Below are 23,407 nucleotides of genomic sequence, written 5' to 3' on the forward strand. Positions count from 1 at the left end.
CACCTGGTACAGAGGGGACGTGTCCAGATTGGAGCATAGTGTGCATCAAGAAATAAGACATTTTGAGGGCCATCAAGATAAAAAGCCTACTGCCCTTATATGGTCTTTGTAATCTGAGGGCTAACCACCAAGGTGAGCCTGGCTCAGATCTGTGTCTATACTTGGCTTGTTCTGTCCATATATGGATGAAATTCCTGCTTTCTGCTCCATGCCCAGGGGACAAGGACCATCTGCTTCAACCACTGGAAGATGTCCATCTCACTCCACAGAAGCACACTGCTTCAGCCTAATTCTGAGATTGGGAAATTGGCCATTGAGAACCTAGGATGAGAACACACAAAGAAGCCCACTGCCTCCTTAACTCGTTCCTGTCAGATGTCTCAACCCCAGCCCACATTCTAATACCTACTATGGTGGTCCAGTGTTTCCCAGGACTCACTAATTTTTCCTCTGACAGAGCACTTGTAAATTCACAGAAATGCTGAAGCCAGATTATAAACCAGAGGCGGTTGAGTTAATCTCCGGAAGCCTTCATTATTAGTGGCAATACTGTCCTGTCTTTACACAGTGAAATACGTGCTTGAGTGCCACGTTCTTGATCACGTTGTACGTCCATTTACATGTAAACTCTTGTTGGTAAAATAATAAAATATTTTATTGAATAAATAAGCAGCATAGAATGAATTTGTGATAGTGTTTACCTTTAGGGAAGGAAGGATAGACAGAAGAGAATGAAAGGAGAGAGGAAGACTCAGGGAACCTCAACTATATATGTAACACTGTATTCACAAACATCAGGTCTCAAGCAAATACATCACAATGCCAATTAGTGTTTGATAAAGCTTGGCTGTGGATATGTAGATGTTTATATATTAATCGCTATTCTTATATGCATATTTCAAGCATTTTATAGTAAAATAAGATTTATTTGAAGAATGAAATAAAGGGAGGCTAGACAAGAGGCTCAAATGTCACTTCCTAAAATTGATCCCCTTTTATAACAGGTCTGTGATTCTATTCTGTTTGCAAGCTAACAAGTTAGCCTGCCGGTTTCATGGATGCTGGCAGAAAACACAAGGTCCCTGGCTAAGAGACAAAGGACTTTATTACTCATGACACATCAACAAAAGCATCGGCGTATTTGCATTAGCTTCTCTTGTCCCCGTCTCATATGGCAACACAGATGGATTCAGATGGAAGCCTGCGCCTGAAATGGGGTGCATTATGGAAGTGGAACCTTGAGTTTAAGAAACCAGAATATTTTCTAATGGGCAGTAAGCATGCCTCCGCTTGGCTCTGGAGGGAGATGCTATCTTCCAAGGCTGTTTGCTATGCAAACTCTTTTTCAAAAAATCTTCCAGAACAAAGGGTAGTCAGTCAGCTTGCAAAATGTGAAGAAATGTGAAAGACCCATTGAGAATTATCTCCCAACCTGTATACTCAAATAATATTATATAGCTTATCATTGCACTTATCACAATTGTAATTACATTGTTATTTGTTTACTATATGTTTCTCCTCTAAATAATATGCTCTATGAAGGCAGGGACCATGGCTGTTTTGTTAATTGCTACATCTTAAATGATTAGTAGACAGCTGATACATAACAGAAGCACAAAAATGTTTTTGGAGAACTGCTCAGGGGTTATTAGACTTGAGTACTTCAGAGACATAACCAGAAGAAATATGAATGAGGTTACTGATGTTACAAGATATAATGTACTTTAATGATACTGCTTTACATGCACCCAGCACTTTTTATTTTAGAAAGCACCTTTCATATGTTATTTTATGCAAGCTTCACAATAAATCTTTGAATTAGATGGGGAGGTGAAGAGATCATTGGACTTTCTAAGTGAAAAAAAGAGGCCTGAAATCTGTGCATTCTAAACGAATACTCTTTCCTACATTTGAGAAGGCTTTTTTTATCCACAACAATTGCAAGGTAGGACAATGTCAAAGCAAACTGAGGGAAATATCTTTGTAATGTTTCACTTAAATAAAAAGTTAAACATTCATGGAAATATTTGATATATTCATTATAGTTATCACAGTGAAGGTGAATGAATAGACTTCAATAGCACTGCTTTTATGTAGTTGTAAAGTATTACATACTTTATACATTTATACATCATTTTATCCTCACAAAATATATAAGGTAAATATTACCTTTGTTTCTCCTTTGATGAATGATGAAATTGAGGCTCAGAATAATTGCGCTAATTAGCAGAAACCATACAGCTAATTCTCCCAAAAGGTAAAATACAAAAATGTTAAACTGAAGATACTATGCCTTCTCACAAAAGGAAATTACTTCCCCCAGATGCAGACATCCCTTTCCTCAATGCCATTCAAAGCAGTCTGTTATAATATGTTCTGTGTTGAACTCTTACTCTGTCCTGTTATGCTAAATTGTGAAATTAGGAAACTGTTTCCTAAAATAATCCAATTCATCTAAGAAGTGGTTAGTATATGAACCCAAAGAAGCCATCACATGTACACTTATCTTTAGAATCCAGATTTTCTTTGGAAGTATTAAGATTAAAAATAAATAATAATTTAACTTTGTAATATGCTTCATTTTTAAATTTTTTTATTTTTTATTGTTAGTTTCAGGTGTACAGAACAATGCAATGGTTATCCTTTTCACCCTTCGCACAGAAACAAATCCCCTCCCCCATCTACTGCCCTCCCACCCCCGATATCATGCTTGTCTATTACAATTCCATTGAATCCATTCCCACTCTCTACTCCATGTCCCATGACTATATGTGTATATAATTATACTTGACATACATTATTATTCAACATCGGCTTCAGAAATACAGTGCAGTAGTCAGGCCTCTACACCACCTATGAAGTGGTCTCCCTAATAAGACATGAGTCCATCTGGCCCCCTAAAAAATATTTACAACATTATTGATTATATTCCCCAGACTGTCTTTTCTATCCCTGAGGCCATATTGTAGTTACCAATTTGTATTGTCTCGTCCCTTCCCCTTCTCCTTCCTCCCCACCCCCTCCCAACTAGCAACCCTCAGTTTTTCCTCTGTCTCTGAGACTATTTCTGTTTACATTTCTCATTTATTCAGTTTTTTAGAATCCACGTATAAGTGAGATCATATGGTATTTGTCTTTCTCTGACTGACTTATTTCACTTAGCATAATGTTCTCTAGTTCCATCCATATCGTCCCAAATGGTACTATTTCCTTCTTCTTTATAGCTGAGTAATACTCCATTGTGTAAATGTACCATAGTTTCTTAATCCAGTTATCTACCGATGGGCATTTCGGTTGTTTCCAAGTCTTAGCTATTGTGAATAGCGCTGCAATGAGCATAGGGGTGCATATATTTTATTGGATTGGGTTTTTTTGGATAAATACCTAAGAGTGGAACTGCTGGGTCATAAGGTAGTTCCATTTCCAGTTTTTTGAGACACCTCCATACTGATTTCCATAGTGGCTACACCAGTCTGCAGTCCCACCAAAAGTGCACCAGGGTTCCCTTTTCTCCACAGCCTCACCAGCATTTGTTGTTTGTTGATTTATTGTGTAATATGCTTTAAATTCACACTTCAGTCATGAGATAGGCAGCATAGCAGATTAAGAAATACATAAGAAGAATAGAATTTTAGAATATTTCCTCCTTTCATCCATTGTTTCAATATGATTTACATCTGTTAAAATAAAAAACAAATGGAGAGCAAAGTTGAAAATTCCCTGAGGAGACAAAATCAGTTTAGTCATACAAGCAAAGCTTCATTTAGTTTATTTTGAAAGGCTAACTTGTCCTGGGTCATTTCTTGCTTATGCCTTTGGAAATCAGAAGCAAAACTTGAAATGTTTCCCCAAATTGATATCACTTAAGAAAACTCTAATATTATAACCAATCTCTGTGAAGAATAAAGTCATTGTCTTCTCACTATGTAAGCTGCTTTATAACTATATACCCCTAAGCCCCATTTCATATTTGGATTGAGAGCTCCCTGTTTGCAAACTGTCTTTTTGATGTGCGTACAATAAACTTTTATTAATTACTACTTCGGTAATTCATTGGTTTTACTTCTATTATTTCTGAATTTTTGACACATCCTATCTCATATGTATAATGAAAACATTTCTCATTCGTGCCATTGATTTTCCACTTATATATTGCTTTTTGCGGGTACCTTTTTATGTATTGAATTGTAGCCTTTCACAACCAGAATGTAAGTGACCTTAGGACACAGATGATGTCCTGCAGTCTGAGATTCTCTGTCTTCCACTTCTGCTTTGCACAGTGTCAAGTACAATCTGGGTGTGTTCCTGGCTTTGCTCTCTCTATTCACCTCCACATTTAAAGGCACCTGCCAAATTAGCCCCCACTCTATTCCCAGGGCTAATCCTACTGAAGGAAGAGTAGGTTAATGTCCCTCCAAATCAACATTCGGAGGCTTATCCTGAAGGCTCCTTCAACCCTGGGGGGGGGTTCCTCCCAGTTTTTTTTTTTTTAATTGGGGAATTGTGGGGATGGGAACAGTGCTGGGGAATTGGGGGAAGGGGAACAGACAAGTTGCTGTCGTCTTGTTCTTCAGTCTAGTTGTGGAGGACGTTGCTTCACTGGCCCAAGTTGGCACCATCATTGCACTCTTCCCGGGGGAGGCAGATCAGTCGCCGGCTTCTGGACGCCGCTTCCAGCAGCTGCTGGCCTCTCACGCTGGCTGCTGGCCACACATGGTAGCCCATGGCAACCCACTGCAGCAGGGGCTGCAGCCTACTCCGTAGTAGCCGGCGACTCATGGCAGCCCAGTTCCAGGTTGAGCTGTTGTTCAGCATCTTAGCTGTAGAGGGCAGTGTCACTGGCCCTCATACGTGGGATCCAAACCGGGGCCCTCTGGCGCCCCAAGCCAGTTCTTAACCATCGCGCCACTGGGCCGGCCCATCCTCCCAGTTTGATAGCTGGTTCCCTACTCCCAGTCTGAAGCACCAGGATGCCCTCATGTGCAAAATCCACCTTCTGTCCTATTGCTGTTCTCATGCTTCTACGCTCTCAACTTTCCATGCCTCAGTAACTCCCAGGAAAGGCGGAAAAGGCAAGCTGAGATTGGCCTTCTCCCTCAGGGGAAATCTGGAATGTAAATTACACCTCATAGTTGTTCTGACCTGAGGCTAGGTGGCTGGGGCTTTGTACCCCAACAGCCTTGGTTAAGAACTATTCCACCAGACCTAAACTCCCGGTCTGTGCTTGCTGACAAAGCTGCTCCAGTGGCCAAGAGCAGCCAGTCCTTCCAAGAATAATTGTAGGTTCTATGAAGCAGAGGCAAAAAGCCCTGAAGCACAGAAAGGGTCCAAGTGATCCAAGGGGATCCGGTCAGAGCATTCAGTGTCTGCTACAGTGTCTTCATCAGAAGCCGCTTGCAGGAGCAAACTGAAGAAAATTGAGTACCCCACCACCCAGGCTGGGACAATGGCCAAGGATCACCCAGCACTTCCCTGCGATGGATGTAGCTAAAGTCACAGAAGAAGGTGAGGTGATGTGAGCACTGAGCCATATGTCCCATGAAGGGTGCATCAGGAAAGATGTTAAAGCTACAACCCTGGGAGAGGCCTGATGAGCAAGGGAGCAGCAGAGATGCTAAAGGCCTTTGTAAACTGACAAAGGAGGATGGCAGGCAAATACGTGCACGTGAATCGCTGTGGCACCCCCAAAAAACCAAGAGGAAGGAATGGGGAAGTCCTCCTGCAATTTGCTGGATTAGAACTGAGTTAGAGAAACACAGTGTTATTATAGGTTGGTGTGGCTGGGGAAAAACACAAATGACAAACTTCTTTTTCTGCTATATGGCTATTACTGAGTCCAAATAAGAATTCAAAGTATTACCAGACACTAAGGTTAAAAAGAAATTAAAGATGTTGAATTTATCTTTTCACTTTCTACCAGCAAATCTGTTCATTGTGTTGCTTCAACTTTCCAGGCAAAGAGTTGGACTTAATTTTCATTCATGCCCCATAATTTATGTTGCTCTATAAGGAGGTTTTTTAAAGTGAGAAAAGAATCTAATATTCTTTCTTCATGTTGTTTTTTAAGACTTTGCCAAGAAATCATAATAAATTCATTCCATAAATACTTTTTGAATTAGATACCATATTAAGTGGATAAAAAAGATGAAAAACAAACAGTTTTGTGTTGAAAAAGAACCAATATGGATGTGAATGATGATTCAGGTTAGTGGTTACCTGTGGGAAGAAGGAAAGTGAATAGGAGCTAGAAGGGGTAAAGCAAGTTTTTGTTTGTTTGTTTTTCGGGGGGGTTTTTTGGTATATCTGGTATATGATGTAATAATAGTTCAGATAAGCTCATTGAAATAAGTAGAAGCTTTAGAATTTCCTTGCCTCACTCTAAAGGCTTCCCTTGGGCACTCCCCATGAGCGCTCACCATGTCCCATAATTCATTTGGGACATGGTGTGACAATGCTGAAGGCTTGAACTTACATTTTACAGAGACATTAAGGAGCCGGAAATCAATTAGAGAGATGTGTAAGTGGTGACTGAATGTGGAATAGAAAAGAGCAGGAGTATTTGTATGATTTGGGGTTTTCTGGGGAAAGTGTTTGTTTTCCTGTTATGAACACCCAGAGCCACATTTTAGGGCAGTCTCTACACACCACGTGGGTGGGTGGCTAGCCCAGTGTTTCAGCTCCGATTTGGGGATGTAAAATGGAAAAGTCATTCAATCAGTATGCATTCCAACAAAGCTTTTCAAAGCACTTATGAGCCCGACTCTGCACTTATCAAACAGCTAATTAAGACATAGCCATGTTGTGAAGGAGCAGACTGGTGTTACAACACGACGACAATAGCTAACATTTATTGAGGCCTTTGCTATGGCTGGCGGTGGGTGCTAAGCACTTAAGCTATCTCATTAATTCCACACAACAACCATATGAGGGAGGTATCATTATTATCTCCAATATATAGATGAAGAAACTGAGGTGTCCAGAGCAAGTTGTCCAAGCTAACTGGAGCTGGAACCAAGACCAGAAACCAGGACTTACTGATTATAAAACTTGTACACCTCACCATTTGAGTACACACCAAAAATCCACAGAAAACTTTCTGTGGGAATCTAGAAGAAATGACTAGCTTCAGCTAGAGGAGTCAATGCAGATTTCACAGGCAAAGGAATAACTGAAGGGAATTTTAAAGGATACGTAGCAAAGAACGTTTCAGATAGGGCTTCATCAGAAGCACAAGAAAGTGTGATGCCTGAGTAAGTAGCTTTGTGTGTTTCCACGACATGTGCATTTCAAGCTGTGGCAGAGGTGGGTTTAGTGACGTTGGGAAGAACCAAGTTATGAAGGATAGCATGTTCAGAAGTGGGGAGGAATTGAGAACGAGCTTCGTCAATAATTCCTTGGTAGCTCTAGAGTGATCCATGTCAGGCTTCCAGGGGTAGCATTTGTGTGGACCTTTTCAAATCTAGCTAAGGAAACAGACTATCGGTAAGACACACTTAACTATAAGTAACCAATAGTTTAGGCAATTATTTGATTTAGAAAGACAATTACTTTTTAGAATATACATAATTTTTGATACTTTTCTACTGCCATAAAGAACATTACTTGAGACCTGTTCATTGAACATGCGACAGTAACAAACAACAAAATATTAGTTGTCTAACACTGGTAGTTTTTCTCAGAAGTGAGGTAAGCCAAAGTTTTAAACTACAGATGCTAGTTTTCCAGTACAGAGATGAAATAATATGTTATTATGAAGTCTACATTTGGTACAGCCATTTAGTGGTCAGTCAGTAATTTGAATGTTTATCATCTCGTTATACAACATGTGATTGAGACATGTATGTTATATCATATGTATGTGCGTATATAATATGTCATATAAAGGATAGAGCATGAACCTGACCATCAGGACATTCGTTTCTCAGATAATATCAGGAAGAGGCGCAATTTTTATCAAGTCATTTAATTTATCTAAAGCTCAACTTACCTGTCAAATGAGAGTCTTGCACTAGATTGACTCCAAGATTGTAATTCTGTGAAATTAGGTAACCTTTGACCTTGACAAGCTTAAAATCTAATTGAGGACGTATAGCACATCCACACATCCAAAGGAAAGTAGATTTAAAAGCATACAAATAACTTAAAAACTAACACTACAAAAGGAAAAACTTAAAAAAAATAGGTTCTGGTGCAGTTAATTGAGAAAGCCAAGATCACAGCATTAATAAGTAGAAGAAAAGTGAGTTTAGAAATTAAATGAGAAAGTAGTAGAAATCCTCACACAGTAGGAAGAAGTGTGTATGGGAGGAATATTTTGTTTCTTTTGGTTATAAAATAATTGATTATCAAGAATAACAGTACCGCATTTTTACTTTCATTCATATAATGGTCATTCCATATTTATACATATTTTGTGTGGTGGCTTGAAATCTTCCCAGAATTCATAGTTTTACATGATTTCTGTTATTCCTTGTAAATGTATCGAAAGGGTGGTATTGGGAAATTTTTGAAAGGATTATCAGAAATTATACATAATTGCTGATTGTGTCACATGGGAATGTAAAGTATCACTAAGTTTATGAGTACAAACATAGCCTGATTCAAATTATTGCAAAACATTACCAGTTGTGTTTTTAGAGGAAGAGGGCAGCCCATTAGTCAAGCAACAACAGTTACTGAGTACCCACTGCATACTAATTATTGAAATTAGGTATTGCTGAGTAAACAGAAACCAAAAAGCAGAAGGAGAAGAAGAAAAAAGGAAGTACTGTTGATGCAATATTTGGTGGTGAATAGTATTGATGGGATGGAAGAGTAAGCACTTTTATTAAGTTATTTGGTGGAGAGCGCCTGGAATTTAGAGAGAAAGATCTCAAAGGAGAAAGAACATGGGATATAGAATAAGATGCCTGGGTTCCAATCCCAACTCAGACATTTTGGAGCTGTGCAACCTTGGATAAATATTTAGCCTTAGTTTTGTCTCCTGTAAAATGGGTATAGTAATGCTGATTAAATACTTTACTTCATAACTGACTTACAGTGAGAAATCAATGAAACAATGACCTGTAAACTGTAAAAGAATAAAAATGCTATTGATTTACATCCAGTGAGGTCCTTCACCAAACCGTGTGGTTTATTCTCTAGCATGTCTCCTCTGCAGGATTTATCCTCAATATAACACTCGCTTTTTTCTGAATGTTTCAGTAAGTTCCCCACTTGTTCTCTCCCTAAATGGACTATGAACTTTTCAATAGCATGGTTTCTGTTCACTTTCCATTCATAAGAAACAATGATTTGCACAGTATGAACCTTTAGTAAATTACTTAATAACAGTGTTTTGCATGTGAACTCTCTAAGGTACTCTCACATGTCGTTTACATACAGCTGTCAGATTTCATCTTTCTAGAGGTATTTCTGATAATGTTACATCACTGCAAAAGTTGTCAATTTTCTACTGAATCAAGCCTTTTTAATATATATTTTTATCAATATATAACTTTGCATTAGTTTTAGGTGTAGAACATAATGACTAGTCTTAACTCCTGTCTAAACTTTAAGGTCTTGCTACTCAAAGTGTGGTGTCCAGACCAACAGCACTGGTGCCACCAGGAAGCTTGTTAGAAATGCAGATTCTCCAGCCCCATCCTAGACCTACTGAATCAGCAACTGCATCTTAACAAGGTTCCTAGCCAGTTCCTGTATACAGCTTTGACTACATCATGGCTCTCTGGCTCAAATGTAGGCTTCAGAAGGAGGGTTGCCAGATTTAGCAAAAATAAATACTGATGTCCAGTAAAATTTGAAAACATCTTTTTAGTACATCTCAAATACTTCATAGGACATAGTTATACTTAAAATATATATTCATTGCTTATCTGAAATTCAAATTTTACTGGGTTTTCTCTATTCTATCTGGCAACCCTATTCTCAAGAGTGGGATCCATGTCTAACATAACTTTGTCTTCCCCCGCAGTAGTACAGCGCCTTCCCCAACTGTTCAGTGTAGGTTTGAAAACAGGTTTTTGCTTACCATTGTGCGAGTGTATATGCCTAGAGACTAATACTGTACCTGGCACATCATAAAGGACCAATAAATACATCTTTAATGAGTAAATGAATACATCAAGAGCAATCTTCCAATTATGGACTGGGTTTTCTGTGCATATTTTAATGAAAGCTGAATATTTTTCTAGTAATTTTTTAAGAAACAGAATGTTTAAAAAGCTTCTATTCGTACACTTTTCACATTTTAGCTGGCAGAGTTCAGGCCTTAATGGGAACATAATCAAGGGCTCAGGATGTACTTGTCGCAGACTAGGTCCATATGGTCACTGGTGGGAAAGAATCCTATATTCAGGATGCTAACAAGACGGCAGCACGCAGCAGTTGGCGACTTGTCCCCCTTCAGGCCCCTCGAGGCTTTGCGCACGCGCGCCGAACTTCGGCCTCGAGGGCCGAGGCGAGGAGGCGGGGCTCCCTGGGCGCGTGCGCGGCAGTCTGGCCTCCGAGCCCCTCCCTTGGTGGCTGGGGCGCGCGGCGCGGAGGACCGCACGGAAAGGGGGAAGTCAGGTGGCCGCCGCCGCCGCGGTTTGTCGCCAGAAGGAAAATGGCGGATTTGGAGGAGCAGTTGTCTGATGAGGAGAAGGTAAGAGCTGCGGGGGCGGCGGAGCCGGTCGGCCCGGGAGCCAGCGGAGCCCTGGCGTATGAGCCCGGAGGCTGGCGGCCGGCGAAGGGCATTGGTCCGTGCCCTCGGCTGCCCTTGCCCCCCTCTCCTCGCTGCGCCCAAGTGCCTGCCCCTGTCAGTCACCCGAGGCCCCGCGCGGGGGCAGGTCTCCGCCTGGCCTGCTCGCCCCGCTCCTTGTAGGGTGTGTGCTCTGAAAATAGGAAGCGGGAGCGGGGCGGCGGCGCTGGGCGCGACGGGCGGGCTGGCGCGCGCTGGGCAGCGGCGCGGGGACCTTCGCCCCGGGTCTGGGCCGCGCGGGCCCTGCGCCAGGCTGGGGGAGTCACTGTAAAAGGGGTCTGCGGCCCGGCCTGCGAGCGGCCCAAGGGCTCTGCCCGGCCCAACGGCCATGCTGAGGAGTGTAGCCGGGGTGAAGGGTAAAAGGAAAAAACCGTTTAGGAAGCAGACCTTGACTTCCCCCTTCTAATCCCTCCTCCCACTAGCAGAATGCTTCCTTTCCTGGTTCTCTATGCTTTTTTTCCTTTCCCAGTCGAACTCTGCCTGTCTTCTATTTTTTTTCCTTTTCTTTTTTCGTCTTTAGCTGTAGGCTTTCAGCTTCCGTGTTCCCTAGGAGGCAGGGGACTTGGGCAAAAAAGACCCCTCCCCAGTGGTTGTTTCCTGCCCAGGTTGGCAGCAGCCCCCCGGGGGCTGGTTTGGTAGCGCCTCTGCGTCCTGCTAGGAATTCTGTCGAAGAGGGGCGATTGTGCAACTCCTTTTACTGTATCTTAAATGGTGCGACAGCATTGGAGCCAGATGAACGACTTAAGTTCTCAGGCATTTGAAATAAGAAATCTGATCATTGAACTAGCTCTCTCTTATTTGCCGTTTCCTTTGGCTGCTGTGAGGCCCCATTCCCCAGTGAGGTGGGGTGGGGACCCTACTGATTTTGAAAATTTCCTGGAGAGGACCTTGACTTTTCTCAAACTCAGAAGTAATTGACATAACTTGAATAAGATGGTTATTGCAGTTTTTGAAGTGTCCACTCTTAATTTAACATTGTTTATTTTTTTTATGTCCCAAAGCAGTACTGCCATGTAGGAAACACAAACTCCTCATGGTGTTTTAAGAAATCCTAATGTAAGCCTAAGGATACTTTAATTTGGAACGCTCCACTCCAAGTGTTGTTATATCCTGTGTTCTTGCACCGAAATATAATGTTCCATCTCCTTCCTATGTCAGTGCTGAAGTCAGCCTCATCTTCAGTGTTGGAAATCTTTTTTTTCTCTGTGCTTTTTGGTGAAAGTTATAATAAAACAACAAAATGAGGACAGCAACACGACTCTTCATAACCCAGAGACCTGGTCGGCAGAGAGATCCCAGTATACACAAAGTTGCTGTGCAGTTTTCATATGTGTATTATTGGTAAATCACTATACGTTGGTAACTGAAAATGTATACTCTTGTACACACACACACACACACATTTAAAATTAAGTTGTGCTGAAAAGTTTGTTAAAGCGATTGTCATGTTTTTATTCTAGCACTCTTAAGTGGTGGTTAGTAGCTCAAGTCGCTAGAAATCTGGCCGAGGAAAGTACTCAGTGTGGGAGTTAATACAGACCAGCCAGGTGTTGAAAAGGCCTAAAATAATGAGATGACAAGATTCCTTATTACCCCACCCTCAGTGCACTGAGCTCCATAAAAGGGGTGGGGTGTGTCTAATTCTCTAAGCTTGCCCAATGCAATGTTCTGAGAGTAAATGAAAATTCTAATTTGAAGGAATTTGTTTTTGTTTTTCTTTCGAGTTTTGTAAGACTAGTCTATAGATGTTTTACATATAGATTTCATTGCTATATATACTAATCTTAGGAAAATATTGACCAAACTTTTGAGTTAAATTCAAGTAACTGGTTAAGTGAAATTCTAACATCGTTGTCATGTTAGAAACGTTCTTTTAATTTTTCGGGAGGAAGATGTTTGATATGGAATCAGAGAGGATTTAATGGTGATATTTTTAAACTAATGTTTAAATCGTGTTACTCTTTCTGTCACCTTGTTTGTAATTTTCAAAAATATGCTTTTAAGACTTTTAAGCTCTTGGAATTTCTATTATTGATTGCAGATCTAAGGAAGGGAAGGTGTTAAGACTTATCTGGTACCATACTTTGCATATGTCTGGCTCAGTTAGACAATACATTCGTTATTGTAAATTTGTTAATATAGAGAAACTAGGCCAAAAAAGTCATGTTTTCCATTCCTGGGTTAGCTGTATTGTACAGTAATGCATTTTTGTGAATTTGAAATTATATGAAATTGTGGCATAAGGCTCGAGAAGAACCATTCCCCAATCCCTCTCTAGGTGAGAAGAATCTAGGAAGTCAGTCCAAGCTCCAGAAGGAAGACAATTACTGGTTAGAAGAGATCTTTTTTTTTTTTCCTGCCAGCGGTTCTCAACCTGTGGATCGCGACCCCTTTGGGAGTCAAACGACCCTTTCACAGGGGTCGCCTAAGACCATCGGAAAACAAAGATATTTACATTACGATTCATAACAGTAGCAAAATTACAGTTATAGAATAGCAACGAAAATAATTTTATGGTTGGGGGTCACCACAACATGAGGAACTGTATTAAGGGGTCGCAGCATTAGGAAGGTTGAGAACCGCTGCTCTAGACCCTCCCACCTTTCCCCATTGATTAGTGATCCATCCAATAGCTTCAACTGTGTCTCTGTTGATGTGTCTCAAATACATAGTTCAGCCCTAACTTCTCTCCTGAATACCCGTCACACATTTTTTTCTGCTGGTCCTGTCACAGTGAGGTATCTTCAAAGAGATCCTGCCTAAAAGTAAATTCATAAATTCTCCTCTCCTTCCCCCTACGCAAAGGGGGACAGAAGTCTATCTCCTCCTGCTCATATTTCTCTATTCCCATTATTCCAGTCATCCAAGGTTTTTTGTTGTTTGTTTTTAAGTCAAGTAGTTGTTTCAATATAGTTGTGGAGGGCTGGGAATCCAACCGGCAACCTTGGTGCCATGAGCCTGCACTCTAACCACTTGAGCCAACAGGCCGCCCCTAGTCATCCAAGTTTTTAACTTCAGCTTTATTTTAACTTTTTTCCTTGTGCTCTGTACCTTGCAGTCAGTTTCTAAATCTTGTCACATCCATCATCGAAATGTATCTTTACAAATAATTTATTTCTTGCTTGAAAAGTTAATGCACTTATATTAATTAATAATTGGTTTATTACCTCTCAGTTAACAAGACTATTAAATTAACTATTACTATGTAATTAACTACTGTTGTTTAGTAATAAAATTTTACTGTACAAACAGTTCAAATTGATTGTACCTGTTTTGCTGAGGAAGAAATAAAGCCAAGGCCTCGAGGAAAAGTAGGGTTGGAAGAATGTCTCATATTGGTCTTTCCCTTCTGTTCTTTTTTCCACTGCTAGGTTTTTATTATACTTTCTAGACTCATCCCTCTAGTTTCCTGTATCTAAGCCATGTTTTAATCTGCTGTTTTTCTATTCCCAAACCTTTAGTTGCTGGGTCCTCCATTGCCCAGCTCCTGAAAATGGTATTCATGGTCTTGTATTCCACTGTAACCTAAATAGTACTGGCATTTCCAGGATATACTGTTATTTATTTAATCGTGCTGTGAATTCAGAGACGGGCGTGCTAGTCCATGTCTAGCACCTCGGGTAAATTATTTAATCTCTCAGCCTCAGTTTCCTCTGACACGTGGGGATATAACAGGAAGTATCTTGTCCATTAAGTTGTTATAAATATAAATGGTGCCTGGCATGTAGTAAACACAGTAAGCTGTAGTCATTTTTCTCTGCTCATGACTTAACCACTTTGACTGTTGATACTGCTCCCTGGCCTGTCCCCTTTTTTGAAAGATGAAAGTTGTACTCATCCGTCAAGACTTAGCTCAGATCACGTGGCAAGTTTAATCTCTCCTGAATACTATAACATATCATTAGCATTAAACACAGTTTTCAATAATAGTTACTTGTTTACTTGTCATTTCCCCCCTATTTTATTGGGGTTACTAAGTGCAAAAATAATGTCATCTATAGTATCTGTCATGTTGCACATGATGCATAGAATGGTTCAGTGAGTGAATGAACAAAGAACCATGAATTCAGAAAATCAAAGAAAACATCAGAGTTTTATGAAAAGTAGAAGTAGCATATAAAGCCAAATTTTTTAGGGTAAATTTGTTGTGCCTAAATTTTTTTATTTCAAAATAGTGCTATAGATTTTAAAGATTCAGACAGTCAAATGGAATGCCTGGTGCTTTCTGAGTTTCAAATCACTTACACATTCTAAATATTCTTTATAGCAATGTATACACTTTGCCCTCACTACAAAATCATAATTTGGCTCAGAAATTTTGATTGTATATAAAAACAACATAGGTCGTTGTTATATTCCATCATAATGAATGTAAACTCAGTAGTGTTCTTATTAACCAAAAAATAAACTCAACCATTGAGCTATTAATGTAGAAAATATTCATTCCTAATTATATTCTGTAGGTGAATGAATTCCATCATTGCACCAATAAAATGCAAAAATTCCTACAGCAAGCAGAAACTTGGTAGCTGTTGTATCAGTGGGGATTTGCAGACTTTGCCATTAAAATAAATTTGTAGTATGTTTTCAGTGCATTTGGGAGCTATTTCTGCATAAAATAAAGATAGTTATAGACATAGAGCATTGCATTTTAGTGTAATAACATGAGATATAAGAACACTTAGAGCAGAGTACAAAGTGAATTTTAAGTGGAAAGCATGATGGGAAAAATTGACTTACAGGACTATTCTCTGACCCCCAAAGCCTAATTGCCCAAAGCAGTAATTTATTATAAGAGATTCATGCATATCAAAGAAAAAAGGGCTCCATAGAAACACCTACAGTTGTCAAAAAAGGAGAATTTCACAAATTTTATTTTAAGGTTGGATGTACAATTTCTACGTTCTTTCACTTAACTGCTTTTATTTACATGTTTCATTGTAAATCTAATGGTTGAGAACTTGCATATTTTAGTTCTATACTTTCTGTTGACAATGAATGGAAATAATTTTTGAAAACTACCTTATTTTTACCAAATATACCATGTTTCATTGATTTCAGTGCTCATAATTTTCAATATTTTAAAATCTCTGGCATCAGGCTGCGTATACAATCAGTGGCTTATGATATTTAACTGGTAGCATTTTCCCCTTTTTTTAGTGGTACATAAAATTATGCATCTTCCATTGATTATGAATCATCTTAGCATGTGGGGGGTGGGGTTGCTGGTGGGGGCTTTGTATGACATCTCCTCAGCCATTGTGTGTATATCTTAATGTGGGTCAGCAGCAGAAGTCATGTAGTTCCAGGCTGTTGGAGGACTTCAGTCTAAACTTAGCCCTTTTTTCCACAGTCCCCATAGCAGTGGGAAGGAAATGCAGTGAACAGCACATTGGTTTTTAAAGCTCCCCCCCTCCCCCCCAACACACACACACACACACACACACAGAGTCACTGCACTTCTGCTCAGATTTCAATTAACTAAAACAAGTTATATCTAAAAACCTAATTTCAGACTGGTCAGGGAAGAAAAGGAGAATTGTATTTGTGAATAGAAGTAATGATACCATAGGTTAAGTTTTAGAACTGAAAGTTTGTGATTTGATCACCTGTTTGGTAGACACAATGCAAGACCATAGATTCACAGATGAATCAGACATATATAACATACATACTGTACAGGATCAAAAAGTAATAATTTCATGGAAATTCAGAAGACAGAAAAATTACTTCTGCCTAGGAGGATAGACTTCAGTTGGGCTATAACGTCATACCAGAGTACACAACATAGGAAGAAAAATCAGGAAAGTGGGAAGAAGCAGTGGGTATGAGTTACATCTCAGGTACTTTGCAAGTAAGAAATGCAGAGATTAAAAACAGCACAGGGATTCTCAGCCTTAGCATTGTTGACATTTTGGGCGGGATAACTTATTGTTGTGGGAGCTGCCCTACGCGTGCGTTTGTTGTAGGATGTTTAATAGCATCCTTGGTCCACATGATGCCGGTAGCACCCCTGCAGTCATGCTGATCAAAAATGCCTCCTGTGGGACCAAATCGCTCCTGATTGAAAACCACAGGTCAGGAGAGATTGGAGCTAGTAAGAACAGTTGGGAACCTGGGTTAAGTGTTAGGACCCAAATTAAAGCAGTTTCACAAGACATGAAGGAAAAAACGATTGCTAACAGATTTCAGAGTTGGAATCCACTGGACTCGGTAAGTAAATGTAGGGGGGTAAGGGAAGAACCAGAGATAACTGAATGTGAAAGTCTGGATGACTGGGAAGTGGTACCACCACTAACAACTAGAGAACACAGGAAAGGATGCACAGCTGGGAGGAGGAATGGTGAATTTGATTCAGGTTCTATTGTGTTTGGGATCCTAGCAGAATGTCTATATGAACAGTCTGGCACGTGGAAATGTAGGAATGGAGCTTGGGAAAGAGCTCAGGCACCGAGATTTCCTACAGATTTGGAGATCCTCTCTTTGCAGGTTAAAGCCATGAGATAGGATAAGCTTTTTTAGGAGAAAGTTTAGACATAGCAAAGAGGAGAGGGAAGAGAGCATACACTTTTGGATATACTTTCACTTAAAGAGTAAGAGAAGAAGTTGAGTGACCCCTTAACTAGAAGTGAGTACCTAGCACACAGTCAGTACTCATGTTATGGAACTTGAAGAGAATTTCCAGAAGGGGCAGAGCCAGTGTTGCAGAGATTACTAAGAAGGAATATAGGATTGAGAAAAGCCTTCGAATAAGAGAAAGGAATGAGAAACAAATTGTATCTACTACTGTATATCCAATATCTACTATACTAATCTCTCAATTGTCAGAGTAACCTTGTTATTCCCATTTTATAGATTGGAAAGCTGATCTAGATGAGGCCAACTATTTAAATAGTGGACTAGAAGTCATGTGTGGTTGTTAAGACAGCAGTTTTTCTAGAGTTTGGAGCAGGGAGCAGAGAGAAAATCCAGATTACCAGGGTCTAGAAAGTGTATATATGTTTTCCCTCTTCCAGAAATGGCCTTTCACTCGTCTCCATTGTAAACTACTCATCCTTCAATGACCAGACCCTGAGACATCATCATCTTTTGTATGCTGGCCTATCTGCTCCCTCAGCAATCTATACATACCTTTGCTGTAACATTTACCAATTGTAATAGGTTTACCTGATGTTCTTGTTTCCTGTGTTCTTCAGGGCAGGTCCTGGGTTTTATTCATCTTTGAAATTTCACTAGTGCCTAGTATATATTATTACATCCATATATTTCAGCTCTAGCTGCACCTTAGAATCAACTGGAGAGTTAATAAACAAACATGGTGCACAGGCTTCACTCATGGGAGAGGCCTAGAGCCTCTGTACATCTTTAATTTTAAAAAAAAGCTTCCTAGATGGCGTGAATGTGCTGCCAGGGTTGAATCTTACTGAACTGTGGTGCTTAGTAAATGTTGACGAAAGGATAAGAAATGGTGACAGAAAGTGTAACTTATTCTTGAAAAAAATTGGTAGTGAAGCAAAAGAGAAAGACTATGTTATTACAATTTTATTTTTTACTACATTTCATTTTAAGGATACCTTTTTTTTTTTTAATAATTGGGGAATTGAGGGAGGGGAACATCGTTGGGGAATCGGGGAAGGGGAACAGACAAGTTGCTGTCCTTTTGTTCTCAGTCTAGTTGTGGAGGACATCGCTTCACTGGCCCATGTTGGTATTATCATTGCGCTCTTCCCGGGTGAGGCAGTCACTTGCCGGCCATTGGACGGCTGCTCACGGCGGCTCTTGGCAGCTCACACCAGCTGCCAGCCGCTCACACCGGCTGCCAGCCACTCATGGTAGCTTATCAGCAGCCCACTGCAGCAGGGGCTGCAGCCTACACCGTCACCGGCGACTCACAGCAGCCCAGCTCCAGGTCGAGATTGTTCACCATCCTAGCTGTAGAAGGGGTAGCATCACTGGCCCTAATGTGGGATTTGAACCGGGGTCCTGCTGATCAGAGCTGGCATCCCAAGCCAACTCTTAACCAACGCTCCACTCAGCGCCCCAAGGGATACTTTTTTTAAGATAGAAAATATTTAGGAGTGTTTGTGGGCTGAGCGGAATGATTCAGAGAAGAGGAAGAAATTAGAAAATGTAAGATAAATAAGAGCTTATATAACTTTTTCAGTTACTGATGTCTACTTTGGATTTGTGGGTTTCTTAATATTTTAAATAAATGATAAAAACATTTAGAGAAAAATTGATGTTGAATTTAGTAGGTGATCTAGTTTTAGATTAAGTGATGTGGGCCCTGTTTTTAATTACTACTCAAAATGATAATTACAAAGGAAAAGATCCTTAAGGAAAGTTGTCTGTAACACAGACATGCAGTAGTGATCACTTGATCATAAGCTATTTAAATATGATAGTTTTTAAAGTGTTTTTCTCTTCTTATTTTACTTGTAATTCTCAAAAAGGCATAGGCAATTTTTAGAGTAATGGGAAATGATATCAAATACTATTTACAGTTGAAGTGGAAAAATGCATAATAGCTCTTTTTAACTTTACTACCCATCACTAAGACAGTGACCCTTTTTGATATCATATTCCTTGAAAATCAGGTGAAACCTATGATGAAACTATGGAATTCAAAATGTAAACATTTCATTGCTGTGGGATTTCTTAAAAAGATGACTTTGGAATGGTCAGCTTGAGTTTATTCAGTCTGAGCACTGAGATTTCCTTCTTACAAATTGTACAACAATAAAGGACATGGTGAGTAGAGTGAAAACATCTGATCAGAGCCCTCAATTTAAGCAAGAATGTTCCAATATTTTTAAAGGATACTGAGGCAAATGCCCTACATAGTATATAGATTCATGCCAACATATTTCTGTAATTCAGAGTGAAAACCTAAGGTCCTTAATTTTTGTTTCCTTAAAATTTTACCTTTAAATTTTGTACTGTATTTTTTTCTTTAGAAAAGCAGTAGGTTGGATAAATATGTTTTTGTGGATTTTCAGCAGTAAAAATTAAAAAGTTTATGACTTAGTTGGAAAATAATTAGTATTTCATTCCTTAATTGTCATGGTTACTATGTTTTTAAATTAACATTTATACATAAAGGAAAAATCATAATATATGCTATCATATATATGAGACTGTTTTGCATTTTTTTAGTTATGATCTAATTTATCTGCCATGCAGTGCACAAGTCTTAAGCCTTCATTTCAATAGATTTTCACAATTATATACACCCGTGCAATCATTCATTCACTCAAAATAAGATAAAGAATGTTTTCTAGCCTCTCAGAAAGTTCCCTCATGCCTCTTTCTGATCAATCCCTGCACCCTTTTCTCAACCATACTCCCAAGTTTTATCACCATAGATTAATATTCCATGGTTTTGAATGTCGTATAAGTGGAGTCACACAGTATGTGTTTTGGGTGTGCGTCTGGCTTCTTTCCACTCAGCTGGTTTTCAGATTCATTCATGGTGTTGCCCGTACCAGTGCCCCACTTTATTTAGCAGTTTCCTCTTGATGGACATTTGGGGCTTTATGAACAAGGCTGCTGTGAACATCCTTGTGCCATCTTTTTTGTGGACATATGCATTCATTTATCTTAGGCAAATACCTAGATATGAAATTGCTGGGTCATAAAAGAACTTTTGAGGTAAATTATTTTGGTAGGTTAAATAAAGATAAGTTTTTTGTTATTTGAAAATTTGTATTAAGTAGTTAACAGCCCTCCTCAAACACAATCTGTATAGATGTTTAATGATAATTTAAAATGAAGTTAAATATGTTTAGCAATAGGTGAAACATCAAAAAAGTACCCATTCACTTTGTTTTTATGAAGTCTGAACTAGAACAATTTGTCCAGTCTCAAAAATCATGAGTTGGTTCAAACAATTGTAAACGAACAAAAGTATGATCATATCTTAATTAGAACGCAAGTAATTAGAATCCTCTATTCAATCCAAAATTGCTTAACTTAATTTTAAGGAGACAATGGTTAATGGTGAACTGCAACCATGCCTAAATAACCCTGCTAGAATTTTTGTGTACAAAAAATGAATTATGCATTACTTCTGTGGATAGCCATTGGAAGTCTTTAAACAAATTAAGCTGTTTGTGAGAAGAAATTAAATATTAATTTAATGTCACATTACTTAACATTGATATTTTCTTAGTGTTAGTGCTTCTGTAATAACAGGATAGTTATCTCTTCTTTCTGCCTACTGTTATTATTGAATATTGAGAAGTTCCTTTAGCAAGTTATGTTCTTGTGATTACTATCAGAATGATGACTGCTAAATTCTTTAGATAACTTTTCACAGGGATTTTTGGAATTTATTAAAATGTATGTATGACGTGTGTTCTTCATACCCCTGACTGAAATCAAGAAGTAACTCACATTTAAAAAGTAGTGCTGAATATATAAGATACTATTATTATTATTATTATTATTATTATTGGTCCAGTGGGGAAAAGTACATTTTAACAAAAAGTATTAGAATGTTTTGTTTATCCATAGGAAAATGTAATAAAAATTATGTCTCCATCCCACATCATACACAAAAATCAATCCCAGGGGGATTAAAGACCTAAATGCAAACAGCAAAGCTTTAAAGTTAGAAAAAATTTAGAGACAATCTCCACAAACTCAGTGAATAAGGAATTTTTTTCCACCCTCTAACCTCTTGACTGTGTTTAGGGATTTCCCTTACGTAACCACAGCACAATTATTAAAATCAGCAAATTAAACATTTATTAAACGCTATTATCTAACCTGCAGTCCCTGTTCACATTTCATCAACTGCGGTGCAGGATCCAGCCGGGACCATACTGAATTGTGTGTATTGCTGTGTCTCTTTGGTCTTCTTTAATCTGGAACGATTGCTCAGCATTGTTTGTCTTTCCAGACCTTAACACTTTGAAAAGTACAGACTAGTCATTTTGTAAACTGCCTCTTAATTTCAGTTTGTGTAACATTTCCTCATGATTACATTCAGCCTCTGAATTTTTGGCAGGAGTATCCCAGAAGTGGGCTTGTGTCCTCAGGTATAGCCTATCAGGAGGCGCATGTCAGTGCTTCCTGTCACTTAGGATAACCCATCATTTAGTAACGGTGGTGTGTGGCAGGTTTCCTCAAGGTAAATTTACCATGTATCCCTTTGTAATTAAGTGGCTTGTGGAAAGATACTTTCAGACCATGTGAGTATCCTGTTGTTTTCTCATAACTTTTACCCACTAATTTTAGCATCCATAGGTGATTTTCTAATTCAGTCATTCCTTCTATTTATTAGTTGAAATTCTATGATAAAATACTTGCCCTGTTTCTCCCATTTGTTCACTTACATTAATATGGACTCTGGATTTTTATTTTATTTTAAGGGTTACTATCCATTACTATCATTATTTAACCTGTTTTTTGAATTGTAGAATGCTTTTTTTTTTTAAGCACATAAGAAAAACAAAGTAAAAAAATAAAGTTCAACAGTGAGTACTGTGTTTCCCCATGTATAGGACACTCCTATGTATAAGATGCACCTTAATTTTGGGGCCTGAAATTTGAAAAAAAATGTATTACGTAAAGTTATTGAACTCAAGTTTTATTCATCATAAAATTCATACAACTCCTCATCACTGTCAAAACTCCCAACCAGTAGCTTGTCCTCATCTGTGTCTGATGACGAATCACTGTCTTCATATATTGCCGCGTCCTCAGTTCCATCTTTGGCATTTGAAATCTACAACCACTGTATAAGACGCACCCAGTTTTTAGACCCCAAATTTTTCAAAAAACGGTGCATCTTATACATGGGGAAATACGGTAAATACTTTTGTCTCAGGCAGTTGATAGGAAGAAATTTCTTTTTCCTCAGGGCTAATGTATACTAACATTTTGGATATTGTTTGGAATACACTATTTTAACTTATGTATAAGTAACTTTATAGTCACTTGTGTTATCTGCTGTTTTACAAGAAGCACAACAGAATGGAACATACTTTTTATGCTATATTTATCTTTTATATATCTTATACAAAATAATGTTTGGATCCAAGCAGAAGAAAAGAAATACAGTGCTTTCAGCTTTTAGCCCAGATTAATACATTAAGGCCAACATTAAAAAGGTTAACTTTTTAAAACTATACTTCTTGGTGCGATTGTTATGAGGGGTGCCTATTAGCTGCCAGTGATTAACAGATAAGAAGGAGTTAATCTCCCAGCTAGCTACTCTTTCCCAACAAAACCAGTCCAAGCCCCGCTCCAATCTAGAATGGCAGTTTAGAAATACAGTAATAGCTCTTACCTGAACCTGACTCAGATTTAGAAGGACTTGATTTCGAGTATCATGTGGAGGAAGATGGTAGGTAATGCGGTATATTTATCTGTGGGCCTAGGAATGGATCTAATAAGTCACTGGGCTCTAGCAGAAAAAAAACTAGAATATTCCCAGGGGTAAGTAGAGTATAGCTCCATGTGTGCCAGAGAAACTTGGAGGAAATATGTTTTTAGTTATTTTCAGAAATTCATTTACTCTTGGGACCTCTTCTTGTTAACTCTTTTTCTTGCATTTAAAATTAAAAAGTTGGGGGCCGGCCGAGTGGCGCGATGGTTAAGAACTCGCTTGGGATGCCAGAGGGCCCCGGTTCGGATCCCACATATGAGGGCCAGTGACAC

The 23,407-nt window shown here is 39.0% G+C and overlaps 1 protein-coding gene across 1 annotated transcript in view; it reads left to right on the forward strand.

Moving 5' to 3' along the window:
* The first annotated feature begins 10,485 nt into the window (after window positions 1-10,485).
* Window positions 10,486-23,407, forward strand: part of CAPZA2 (capping actin protein of muscle Z-line subunit alpha 2) — a 93,362-nt gene continuing 80,440 nt past the window's right edge. The window contains exon 1 of the mRNA XM_019654772.1: window positions 10,486-10,645. Coding sequence (XP_019510317.1) covers window positions 10,607-10,645 — 39 coding nt within the window. The 5' untranslated portion in view covers window positions 10,486-10,606. The remainder of the gene's footprint in view (window positions 10,646-23,407) is intronic.

Source organism: Hipposideros armiger, unplaced genomic scaffold, assembly GCF_001890085.2.
Source record: "Hipposideros armiger isolate ML-2016 unplaced genomic scaffold, ASM189008v1 scaffold_230, whole genome shotgun sequence".
In the NCBI taxonomy this organism is placed as follows: domain Eukaryota; kingdom Metazoa; phylum Chordata; class Mammalia; order Chiroptera; family Hipposideridae; genus Hipposideros; species Hipposideros armiger.